This window comes from Otolemur garnettii, unplaced genomic scaffold (assembly GCF_000181295.1).
Source record: "Otolemur garnettii isolate 467f Iridium unplaced genomic scaffold, OtoGar3 scaffold00028, whole genome shotgun sequence".
NCBI classification, from domain to species: domain Eukaryota; kingdom Metazoa; phylum Chordata; class Mammalia; order Primates; family Galagidae; genus Otolemur; species Otolemur garnettii.
Genome location: NW_003852423.1, coordinates 4199341 through 4213116, shown reverse-complemented (window position 1 = coordinate 4213116; position 13776 = coordinate 4199341). Strand labels below are relative to the sequence as shown.

The following is a 13776-nucleotide window of genomic DNA, read 5'->3' as shown; positions in this document are numbered from 1 at the left end:
CAAGTTCAAATCCAGCCTCTGGCCTGCCAAACAACAATGATGGCTGCAACCAAAAAATAGCCAGTTGTTGTGGCCGGCACCTGTGGTCCCAGCTACTTGGGAGGCTGAGGCAGGAGACTCGCTTGAGCCCAGGAGTTGGAGGTTGCTGTGAGCTTTGATGCCAGGGCACTCTACCCCAGGGGGACAGCTTGAGGCTCTGTCTCAAAAAAAAAAAAAAAAAAAAGAAAAAAAGAAAAAAGAAAACAACTCTTAAATTGTAGAACTATATCTACATTGTGAAAAAGAAAGTTAAAATGAAGACCAAGGACCCCACCATTTCCTACTACAGTCCACCACTGCCCAAACCGCTAAACGATAGTCTGTAGAAGGCGGGGAAATGAATTCCGAAATAAGAAATGAGGTGAAAGATAATGAGCAAAGCCTTTACTAACTATGTGGGTCATCTAAATAAGATTAAAAACGGTAACATTAACATCACTGCCACCATAATGCGTGGTATTTTTTTTTAAATAAAGTTAAACAGAACCATGGAAAATGGAAAGTGGACCTCATAATAAATGATTCTAAGGTCCTTGATGAGAAAGAGGTAAGATCTGTCACCAGTTAACTAGAGTGTAAGTGGCTTGAGTGTAAGATCACTCCCACTGGGATCACAGAACCCACAACAGCGTCTGGAAGAAGTTAGACAATCAAAGTAAACCCAGAGAAGGTAGAAAAGAGGAAAAAAATTCTGCTACGACCATATAAAGGAATACTATTTGGTCATTTTTAGTGTGGATTTGATGTATATTTATGACAAGGAAAAATGTAGATAATACATTGACTGAAATATGAAGTAATCATATAAAATGTATGGAATGTAAAAGAAATGGGTATTTTTCTATGCATATCTCTACAGATAGAGAGCTACATAAATGACCATTCTTAGATGTAAACAGCTACATTAAATACAGAAGCGAGAAAAGGGTAGAGAGAAAAAAATTTAAGTAGAAATATGTGCAAAGATTTCAGTTTGAGTAGTGATTGATACAAGTTGAAATTGGAGATTACCTTATTTTTAAATGTCCTTACTTAAATGCATAATGAAAATGGTTATAATAAAAGCACAAATATCAACAAATTAATCAGAAGGCTATTTGATAGAAAAAGCAGAACAGAATTAACTGCAATTTAATTATCTCAGTTATTTACATCCATTAAAAAAAGTTTAACTACTCAGCTTCAGCATCCAAGTGGCAGGCACTAGAATTGCAGAGACAGAACCCTTCCAGGGTACTATCTCTATCTTTATTTTTTATTTTATTTATTTTTTTGAGACAGAGCCTCAAGCTGTCACCCTAGGTAGAGTGCCATGACATCACAGCTCACAGCAACCTCCAACTCCTGGGCTCAAGCCAGTCTCCTGCCTCCGCCTCCCAAGTAGCTGGGACCATAGGCGCTCGCCACAAGGCCTGGCTATTTTTTGGTTGTAGCTGTTGTTGTCTGGCAGGCCTGGGCTGGATTCGAACCTGCCAGCTTAACGTGGCTGGCACCTTAGCTGCTTGCACCTAGCCACAGGCGCCGAGCCCTATCTCTATCTTTAAATAGAATCCTGTAATTTCAGGCTCACTAAATAGAAACCAATACCCCATCTTCCTAAGAATATAAAAATCAAGAACAATATATATATATTTTTTCCAAAAGTATGTAACATAAAAACTTCTTTCATAACAAATAATTTGGGTGATCCCTATCCAAGAGTGAAATATAATATTAAAAGAAATAATCTACAGGTGAAATTTCTGAATGTGTGTTAATAACACAAGGATTGTTCACACTCTCAATCTATTTGATTCTTAAGGCACTGAAGCACAAGTATTGTGGGACAGAAGAGGGGGAAGGGGGCTTCCTTCCTTCTGGACTACAGTTGTGTTTTATCATTCATATGAATGTGTAGGTGATTATATATTGGTTTCATAACAGTATTGAGTACATTGGATGCTTTTTCCCCATTCTTGAGGTACTTTACTAAAAAGAATATGTTTCAGTTCCATCCATGTAAACAGAAAAGATGTAAAGTCCCCATCCTTTCTCTGGCTGCATAGTACTCCACAGTATACATATACCACAATTTGTTAATCCATTCATAGATCAATGGGCACTTGGGCTGCTTCCAACAGATTTCAGATTTTAAAACACTTCTAGAAACAGGAAGTATAGATAAACTAATATTTAAACTCCTGGGTAAGCCAAATATCGCTTGAATGTGTAAACCAAGAGAAAGGCCATATCTCTGAATTGTTTTACAGCTAAGAGCACATCTTAAGGTGGGAGACTTAAGGACAGCTCACAGCATAACTGAGATCAAGAAAATAAAATTCAAAATAGACTATTTCCTCAAGATTCTCACCTGTGATTTAATATTAACAGAAAACTGAAACCCATGAAAATATTTGTTTTTGTTGATCAGCCCTCCACCTTTTAAATCATATACATGTTTTCTAATAAATACATGACATGCCTAGTTGAAGACTTACACGAAGGAAAAAAATAGGTGCAATATCTAGATATAAGCACTATACTAGAGCCTTGGAAAATGAAGTTTGTTTGTTTTTTTTTTTTCCCAAACAACTACAGAAAATTAGAAGGACGGTGCAAAGGTAGAAAATGAAAACTTTAACAAGTGACTGCTAAAGTCTTCCTGGAGTGGTGCCTTAACACAGAACACTCCATAAACAAATGAATAAATGAACAAATGAATGAATGAATGAAGCTTACCTCTTTCATGTTAAGTCTCAAAATCACAAATCTATAAAGTACCTGTTTTTTATGGAAATCCTTTAGGGCCGTTTCGTAGCCTTCCTCCAGTCTACTGAAGGCTATTCCTACATCCGTAGTCCACCATATTTGCGAGCTGGTTAGTGCAATTTGAGCTGGGAAATCAAAAATCCATAACTCCCTGGGTTTTTCTTCGTAGGCCACGATGGCTTCTGCGATAGCATGACGCACTGTCTCCTGCATGGTCTGTTCAAGCTGCAGAAGCCAAGTTTCCACCTTTTGAAGCAAATTGAAATGTTACAACACAGGCTTAACTATCGAAAAAGGATAATTCCATCCTCCCACTAGCCTGAAGGCCACATGGAAAAGAAAGCCTCGGGTGGATTTATTTTGAACCTATGCAAAAAAACTACGAGAGGGATAACTCAAGCTGGAAGTTGAACAACTGATGGATGGAGTCTTTCTCCCAGGGCTACCGTGCATCTTTTACCTTCCAGCTGCCTGATACCCTTCCATAGCCTAAGCAGAGAAGGTGCTATTATTCATTCGCAGTTTAAAATACTAGAAGATTCCAGGCCAACATCCCTCTCCGGTAACACAGAGTGTTTTGAGAAACCAAATGTCACAGCTACCTAGAGAAGTCTGATTCATTTTATAGAGCTTTAGGGATAATAAAATATTGATTTAAAAAATGTATATATATTTTTTTCTGGTAAATTTTAAATCTCCTGACAATTCTTCTCTAAAAATCTTCCTAGTTCTTAGCCTTAAGACAAAGTGTTTTCAGCAAATATCTTAATTATATTCCCTACTGATTCTAATCTTCACACTTGTCAGAAATTAGACAGCAGGAGAGTATAAGAGAGAGGACAACTGCTGGCTTGTGAAAATTAATCTTTTTTAAAAATTTCGAGTTGATTTTGCTCTCACAAATATATCTTAGTCAATTTTCCATCCTATTCAATGTATTTTGTTATAGTGATCCATGTCTCTTTTTTCCAGGGGATGATGTCCTATAATTAAAAGATATATATATTATTTGCATATAATTGACCATTCTAGTAACAGAAAATGCCCAGGGTAAATAGCATAATATATTAACTCCAAGGACCACATGGGATGCTGAAGAAGCTATAACTTATTCCTTTCCCCACCCTCGTGAAGATAGCAGCAGTGTTCCTAGATCCTCTTTTCTTGAGCATTGGGAAAGAGTGATATGTGGTTAATTAACTGACAACTCTCTCTCCTGAAAGAAAAAGGAAGCATGTCCCCGACAATGGCCCCAGATCTCTTATTAAGAGCCCTTCTCTGGCTTCCTAGCTGTGCTTTGTTAACATGCATGAGTTCAGGTTCATCAGACGAGATTGGGCTGTTCTGATCTAATCAAAGGGATCCTATATCTCCACCTTAATCCCTAGGCATAACTTTTAATGTCACCATGCAACCAGTTCCCTCATTATTTAAGCATCTCCCACATACTCTGGAATCCATATTTGAAAACGGCTACTTGTTCTTAAAAACTTTCCAGATCATTTGGGAAAACCAAACATGTGTATGTCAACACATCAGACCACGTTCAGATGACTATGCCGACTATAGCAACCTAACTCAGTATGACGTAAGAAAAACTCTGCTGAGGTGCTCACGGGACCCTTCCATTTTTGGTATTTCACAACCAACCCTCTGTAAGAACCTCACCACTTCCCATTATCACTAATTGTGTATCTATCCGTTTTCTCAATGAGCCTAAGAACTTCTCAAAGACGTTCTGCTTATTTTTGAGTCCCCCAAAGCCTAACTTAGCATCTGATGCATAGGAAGTATTCAATACTTGCTGAATAAAAAAGAAACAGACTAAATTGTGAGGAATAATAGGAGTACAGAAAAAGGGAAAGACTTTAAAACCTTCTTTTTATAAAACAAAGGCAATCCGAGGATGCTGTGTATATGTTCACAAGTCTCTACTGTAAGTTGCTTATACTGAATAAATTAGAGCGCTATAAAAACTTTCAATATCAGGGGTTCTGGCTAGAATAACACATCCATCAAGTGAGCCATCCCCCTCCAGGCACTGTGCCAGTCAGCCAGCAGTCGGCGAGGAGGGAACAGATAGCAACACACTTTTGTCAAGATAGTTTATGGCAACTTTTTCTAATCATTATAATAATATCCTAAAAGCCCAAGAGATCAAAAAATATATTCTAATCAAAGCGTTCCACCATCTGCTTCTCCTCCATTTGGCAAGGCTTTTCTGGTACAATATTAAATAGCAACAGAAAGGAGGAAAGAAAACCCTTGCAAAATAAGGTCGCGGTCATGTTTCTGCAAGAAACACTTTAAGGAACCGTGCCCCAACTCGAATGGTTCCCTGATAGAAGCTATTCTCCCAGTCACTCTGTGTATTAACCTAAGCTATGCACGTGTCATCATTCAAAGATGAAGTTTCCCCAAATCAGGGGTGAGGAACCTGTAGCCTTAGGGCCACACGTGGGCTTTCAGATCTTGAAGTGCAGACTTCTTTAAAAATTTGAATTCAGGGCTCGGCGCCTATGGCTCAACTGGCTAAGGCATCAGCCACGTACACCTAAGGTGGCGGGTTCGAATCCCCAGCCCAGACCCGCCAAATAACAATGACGGCTGCAACCAAAAAATAGCCGGGCGTTGTGGCGGGCGCCTGTGGTCCCAGCTACTTGGGAGGCGGAGGCAGGAGACTCGCTTGAGCCCAGGAGTTGGAGGTTGCTGTGAGCTGTAATGCCACGGCACTCTACCCAGGGGGATAGCTTGAGGCTCCTGTCTCAAAAAAAAAAAAAATTTGAATTCAGTCAAAAGGATACAATTAAGGATATGGAAGGCCATCTGGGGCCTCAAGTCAGCAGGTTCCTTACCCCTGCTCCAAACCATCTGAACACACCCAGAGTGCTCTCAAATCATTAGGAGCCATTCTGGTGGATTAATGTTAAGAATATTTTTGAGGTATTTGGCTATGAAAGAAGAGGCTATACCATCTCAACACTCTGTGTGCATGACAGTTAGAGGGCCTGGCACCAGCTTGGTAGCCTCAATTCTATTTACAAGCAGCCACTGAGAACATTCATGATGGAATACTGAACCACAAGCTTCTTTAAAATATGCCTTATCACAAGCTGCTCCTTCCCTACCACCCTTCTTTGTGTTCTCTGCACAGCGGCAAAAACAGAATTTTGTAGGAGACCAGCCGCTGGGCTGCATTTGCTACTAATTCTGGAGACACTCTTTCAATCTGTAACAGACCTTTCTGTCTAGTTCAGCTCCTCGCATCCCTGAGAACCCTCTGGGTGTTGAAGCCAAATAAGCTGAAACTGGAACACACGGCAGAGCAGCCCTCTGTCACACTGCATATGGGTAAACAGGAATCTCTGAGCACAAAACTAACCGCACTGAGCTAATATTCTTCTTGCTTAATTCTCACCTTCAAAGAGCATCCTGAAAATACACCCCAAGCCTAGAAAACTCATAATCCAATCTTACTTGGCCTATGCAGTCACACTCAGCTTGGAACGGGACATACTCCTTTTCTTTGCTGTACATTCCAACTGCTCTGTGTGCAGGAACATCCTGATTTTCTCCAAACTGCAGATCTGTGATGCTGTCAAAAAGTTTGGCAAGGTGACGTGTCACCTAAAACAAGAACATTAGAAGAGATAAGAGCGTTTCTTAGTCTGCGTATACTCTAGTAACCTTGAGATGATGCTATGTGAAATCATAAAACCTCCTTTACATAATTACAGTGTTGTCTCAAAATAACAGTCACTTTTAAAATGTCAGAGCTGAAAATGACCTTGATGGAGCCAGGTGCTCTGGTCACATCATCGCATGTTGGCAGGTGAATGCTTACCATGCAGGGTGACCTGCTTTCTACCTGAAGGTCAGAGACTGACTGACTTCCCTTCTGTGCCATGTCCCTGGGAGCAGTCATCCTGCTGGGATCTCTGTAGTCAAGTTTTTAAAATTCAAATTTATATCATTAATTTATACTGCATAAAAATGCTAAAATATCTGAAACAAGAATGTACATTAGACAAAATTTTACACTTTTCAGGGGTCTGATGTTCTCACTCGATACTTTGGTGAGCCCCTGGCATCCTCGATGTAATATATAAGGAAGGTGGATAGGATTTTCCCATTTTTGTTAATAGGGAAATTGAAGCTAAAATAGTTGGTAAATTCTCCAAGTCAAAAGAGATAAAAATAAGTGGCAGTTAGATTTTGGAGCCACAATCCCAGGCCATGACAACAAAGGTTAAGTTCTTCTGGCATCATAAACTCTTGCATCCTAAGATTTATATTCTTCAAAAGAACCCCCCCTTCAACAGCACATCAAACTCTAGGCAGGTTCTAGACAATGTGGGAAAAAAAATAGATAACCAAGATTAAAGTGAAAGACATAATATCAGTATTTGTTTTGCTGGAGTTTGAAGAGCTCAAACACAACCTCAGAATTAGCAACACTTATCCATCCAGTCACATCACATCAGAGCAGGCCTCTCCCCCTACTCACTCCCAGGGGCCCCCACCACACACCCACAGGAGCGCTACCTTTTGTCTTTGCCACAGAGAAAGGAAGAGGAAGACCCCACGAAAAAGAGGAGAAAGACTCTCAACAAGGTAAATTACTCTATTGTCCTTCTTGGAGTAGACTGAGGAAAGGGCAGAGATCAACCCAGAACAAGTATGAGGACGGGGGATAAGTGTTTCCCCCTTACACATAGTGCAAATAAAAGCTGCTAAAGGAACAACGTGTTGTGCTTCCCCAGAAAGTTAAACGTAGAATTACCAACGATCCAGCAAGTCCACTGCTAGGTATGTGCCCCAAAGAGTTGAAAACGGACTCAAAGAGATATTTGTGCACCCATTTTCGTAGAAGTATTATTTACACAGCCAAAGGTAGAAACAACCAAAATGTCGATCAACCAATGAGTGGATCAACAAACTGCAGTCCATGCATGCAATGGGACAGTGTTCAGTCCTAAAGGAATGAAGTGCTGGTACACGCTGGACGTAGAACATAGGGGAACCTTGAAAACATCAAGCTAACCGAAAGAAGCCAGTCACAAAAGACCACGTATTGTATGATTCTGTTTACAGGAAATATCCATGATAAGTAAATCCATAGATAACAGACAGTGAATTGGTGGTTGCTGGGGATGGAGAAAGAGGCCATGAGAAGCGACTGCTTAATGGATACGGGTTTTATTTGGGGGGGGGGGCGATGAAAATGTTTTGGAACTAGACGAGAGGAGGTAGAACGAACCTGACGAATGTACAAAACACTATCAAATTCTTCACTTTAAAATGTTTAATTTTGTGTTATATAAATTTTACCTTAGTAGAAAAATACATAAAATAGAGCTGCTAAAAACTAGAAGATAGTTTGAAGCCACATAACATTTCCTGGCTCGGTGCCTGTGGCACAGTGGTTACAACGCCAGCCACATATACCAAAGGTGGCGGGTTCGAGCCTGGCCTGGGGCAACTAACCAACAATGACAACTGCAACAAAAAATAGCCGGGCATTGTGGTGGGCACCTGTAGTCCTAGCTACAAAAAATAGCTGGGCGTTGTGGCAGGTACCTGTAATTCCAGCTACTTGGGAGGCTGAGGAAAGATAATCACTTGAGGCCAAGAGTTTGAGGTTGCTGTGAGCTGTGACACCAAGGCACTCTACCAAGCGGGACAAAGTGGACGCTGTCTCAAAAAAAAAGTGACATTCCCCAGCATATAGGCTCCATCTCTGTAGCAAGTTTTCTTGAAATACTATTAAGCTGGACTTAATAGCTATATAAGAGCAGCTTCTAGAAACAATAGCAACTGACCTAAATTTTATGCATGACAAGACCAAACCATATTGGGAAGGAACGCCTTAAGGGTGATTTAATCCTTGAAGCTTTTAGCCCTTTTCATTTGTGTTGCATTTGCACTTTGAGTATTAAAGAAAATCACAGCAAGAAGTCTTCCGAGTTTAAAATAGATTGAGTTTTTGAGGCTCTTGCTTACTTTAAACACAGAAACGGCAGCCAACTGATCACAGCTTGGGTTATCATGTCCCCCTCTATCCCTGCACATTACCCAAAGGATGTTCCTACACAGACAGTCTCTCCAATAACCTGACAATTTACTTGCACAGCTGAAGTGGCCAGGAAGCGCACAGATGTTGAACAGCTTCTACTGTGCAATGCGCCCAGATCAGATTCAATTGAAAAGCCTCGGGATAAATGAGACCTCGACCATCAGACACCCTCACCCATTATTGCTTTGGTGAGAAAATAAATTCAAAAGAACTTCTAGCTCTGTAGTCAGCCGGTGACCAGGAAATGTAAACCTTAAGCTCTGCCATTACTTGTACTTGGCAGAGCTGAAGCTGGATATTTTTATATTTTGTTTTCTGTTTCTGAGGGAACAGGACTAATTTTTAATTAATATGGACCCTACTGCCCTTAGATTTGTTCTATTTTTAATAAGATCTCTTTGTGCTCATTAACACAAAATTAAATTCCTTCTTCCTAGGTAGCTGTTCAGAAGGCTTCTTTTACAATTTTTCAATACATGAAAAATTAACACTTCATCTATGAGTGTTTTGTTCTTTTGATCACTCTTAAGAACTTGTGAACACTTCATTTTTTTTACAGAGCCAATAACTTCATCATATATTTCAAGTATATTTCTAAAAGGGTAGCAACAAAAATTTAGATGTCATTCTGTCAGTTTACAGTAAATGAGGTGTATTCACGTACTAATGAGTACAGGCAATCCTGGCTTTGCCTGGTAGTATGGGATCATCACAATGACCACAAGCTGAAATCTCACCAGGGGATCTTAATAATCAGCTGGGACGCTCATGGCTGTCAATGACCTGTACAATTTTTTTTTTTCAAATTTTTAAAATTTCTCTCACTGCTGGGTGGTGGTGCCTGTGGCACGGTGGGTAGGGCGCCGGCCCCATATACCGAGGGTGGCAGGTTTGAGCCTGGCCCCCGGCCAAACTGCAACAACAACAGATCTCTCTCACCGTTGCTTATAAATGTATAGGGAAATGGAAAAAGCTATGGTCACTGCAATTTAAAGCATGAGACACAGTGAAACTTGAGTGTTCTCTTTGCAGAGAACTTATTAGGAGTAGTCTGAATAGTGTTGCTGCCTCTCCCCTTATAACTTAAGGTGTGGAATGAGCACCTTTTCTGTCCCTTGGCAAACTTTCATACTCCAAATTTGGATCAGCTGCCAGCATTCTATCCTTTAAGCTTCCAATGCTGTGAAATTTCTTTGCAAGTTTTTTCGATGTCAAGTTACTTTTTGATGCTGTTTTGGTTTCTTTTTCTTTCTTCCAGCATCACTTCCTCCGGGACATGCTCCTCCTTTTTGTCACAACCACCTTTCTCATATGTGGCACAAAGTTCATTTTCACGCAGTTCCCCTGGCTGCAGAGCTCGCCTCTCTCCCGTGGGGTGGGGGCACCATTCCCCATCCTCCTCTGTAACTCCTGCTTACATTTGGTTCCCCTTTCACTTCTAGCATTATCAATTTCCATTTCCTTATTACACTTTTGACTTTGCCACCAATTCCGTCTGTTATCTATTGTACAATGTCACACGGGTTCATCTTCAGGACTAGGGGGTCACAGAACTGCAAGCTTATCTGCCTGTGTGTAAACCAAATAACAGACACACAGTGGCTTGTCACTGTCAGAATCTGAAAGATGTGATGTGACTGGCCAGGGATCACAATGCACTTCCATTATTTGGGCAGTGATTTTCCTGGAGTGAAGGGTTAGTAATGCAGGGTGTGCTTTATGCCATCACCACAGTTAATGTACGCCAGGATCTGAAATTTGAAGCATTTCAAATTTCAGGGGACTAATTTTATTTAACCAATCGCTGGTAACTGAAATCCACATATATCAGAACTATGCACAGGAAGAACCTCCTACTAAATGTAAAACCTTACATTTATCTACCTGTATATGATGTTAACAATAACAACTCAACTAGATACTTTTATCATTTAAAATACATACCAGTACAATAATCGTGATCTGCCTCATGACCAACAGCTGCTGTTCATGGAAGGGAAAGAAGATGAAACGACTCTAGTTTACAGTGACATTCCCAACCACTCCGGGCCTGCTGGGCATCTTACGATTCACTCCCATGCACTCACTAACTCACTTATTCATAATGATGATGGAATCACAAGAGCAATACCTGTGAGACCGTAAGTGACGACCACAGTGTAGGCAGTCCTGTCTTTTGTGAATATTATCCTCTAGAATAAGAGAGAATGAGTCCACTGTTTTAGCTGGTGTAAAAATTCAAGGTAATCTGTCATGATGGTAAATAGCTGTTGTGGGTTTTTTTTAATTCATAAGTCAGTCTTGGTGACGGTATAGCACTGGGAAATGGGGATGCAAATATTATCGAGTTTAAATCTTCAGAAACTTCCTAGAAGCTGGTTAAATCAGTGATGATGCATTTGTAAAACGAAAACCTTTTATAGCTATGAAACATCATATTGTAGAAGAATATTCCGATTTTGATTAAACATATACGTTATGACATAAACATAGACATGTAAAAAACTATAAGCACTCAGGAAGAGCAACTAGAAGTATATTAATCTCACCTTTTTTCTACGTTTTTATTTCAAACGTTCAATAATGATATGCAATTATTTATGTAATCCAGATTTGCTTTAACCAAAAATAAAGCCATAGTACATATAATATTTTATAATTTAAATTTTCATTTATAACTGAGACATATTCATACATCAGTACAAATAGAGCTGGTTCTGCATTTCTTTCTTAATATACTTTATAGGCAAATACAGTATAATTGTATATAAATGTGTTTATAACATATGTGCTTCAAAAAAATCCTTTAAAAAATTAAAATGTACATTAAGGAAAATGAAAAAAAAAAAGGAAGTGTGTAGAGCTTAATAAATTTTAGCAATGTGGACCTGACACTTGTGACCTCCAACATTAAGGTTCATGGCAGTTACCACTCCCCCCCAAAACGGACATAATCTTTCAAAAATATGGATATTATCTTTACAAAAGAGGTGAATTTACAAAAGAGGTGAATTCACCTTTTGCATCTGCCTTCTACTGTTCAACATATTACTGAGGTTTATTTATTCATGTCACCAGGTGTAGCACTCGTTTTCATTTCCATTGCTACGTGGTCCTTTATTGTATGCACCCAACACAATATATTTAGCCATTCTTTTATTGCAGGACATTTAGGTTGTTTCCAGTCTGGGGCTATTATACATAATGTGCTATGAAAAAACCTATAAACATACGTACTCGTGTTTCCATGAAAATAAGACACTGTCTTATATTGTTTTTTCTCATGAAGACATACTAGGGCTTATTTTCAGGGGATGTCTTATTTTTATTAAGTATAATACAACAATCTACATTTATTCAAATACAGTTAAGTCATCTTCTTCTGGAACCTGACAGGGGGAGCTGACCTTGTTGGTGGGACTGGCATTAGTGATGCGTGAACTCCTTTCCCCTAGCCATTCGCACGTGCACAATAGGATGCCAGTGATGGCAGTTACCACATGCATACCCCCCACAAGTGTGATTGGTTCAGAGAAAGGAGCTATGGTAGATAAAAAGTATTCCAGTCTTCCTTACTGTTCTGCATGGTAAGGAAGACTGGAATACCTTTTCATATATCTGTATAGCCACGCCCAGCACTAGGTCTTATTATTGGGGTAGGGCTTATATTTAACAAATGCATAGAAATCCTGCTAGGGCTTATTTGGGGGGTAGGTCTTATTTTCGGGGAAATACGGTATGTACTTCTATGGAGTATATGCTAAGGAGATGAATTGCTGGGTAATGATGTATGATTATACTCATATTTAGAAGATACCATTAAATAATGTTTTGAGTGGTTATACAGGCTGACAACCATCTCAATGGCTAGATACAGATATTCCCATTACTCTGCATCCTTACCATTATTTGAGTTTTAATGTTAGCCTACTTGGAGCTTGATCTTGATATCTCATTTTGTAAGCAAGTGTATGTTTTTCAAATGCCAAATCATGTCTACAATTTAGAAAATTTCCATATAAATTAAAAAGAGACAGGAAAATGAATGCTAGATAGAATATTTTGGGCTGATAGAAATATAGCAACTTATTTTTTTTTTTTTTTATTTCAAGATACTTTATTCTTAAAACAGGTCACAACACTAAGCTTTTGGCCCATTCTGCCACTGTACAAGCTACAAATGCTTGCTGAGCAGCAGAGGGGCGCTCTTTCATAGCATGTCTGAAAAGTGAATAAAAATCCATGTAAAACAAATATTCAAATAGTTTCTGTAGGAACACAGATAAGTGTGACCCCATCTCCTAATCTTACATATTGCTGCATCTGTGTCAACCCTACTCTTACAAAGACATTTCAAAACTAGCAATAATTAAGTTAAATGGTCCCCCCAAATCCCTTAATTCAAGCTAAACTCGCAGTTTACAGCTACAGAATGATATCTACACATTAATACTAGCTGAAGCACAAGTTGCTGGGTGACGTTTCATTCCACTTTCCCACGCACAAGACACAGGCAGAGTGCCAACATCCTGTTCTTCTACTTCGGGTAAATAGTCGGGGTTCTGGATTTGCTGCACAAGTTGCCACGTCGGTCCTGACATCACATAGTAGATAGTTGGCCTCTGGAATCCATTGAAAGTAGAAGCAGCAGCCACAGTGTAAGCACCCATATTTTCAAAGAGCATCCAGTCGCCTACATGCATTTCTGGCAGGTCACACCGCTCAACGATCCGGTCAAGACCATCACATGTTGGTCCCCATATGCTGGATGAATAATACTTCTCATCTGGTTTAGGTCTCTTTTGCAGAAGAGGCTTTACGTGAGCATGATCATAAAGGATGCAATTAAACGATCCATATACTCCATCATTCACGTAATACATAAAGGTTTGTTCACTGGACTCATCTTCATC

General features: G+C 39.6%; 1 protein-coding gene across 1 annotated transcript in view; it reads right to left on the bottom strand.

Annotated features, from left to right (window-relative positions):
* Positions 1-13776, bottom strand: part of DNAH11 (dynein axonemal heavy chain 11) — a 357421-nt gene that overhangs the window by 252806 nt on the left and 90839 nt on the right. The window contains exons 29-30 of the mRNA XM_012804394.2: positions 6265-6414; positions 2800-3033 (exon numbers count right to left, since the gene is read on the bottom strand). Of these exons, the coding sequence (XP_012659848.1) occupies positions 2800-3033; positions 6265-6414 (384 nt within the window). The remainder of the gene's footprint in view (positions 1-2799; positions 3034-6264; positions 6415-13776) is intronic.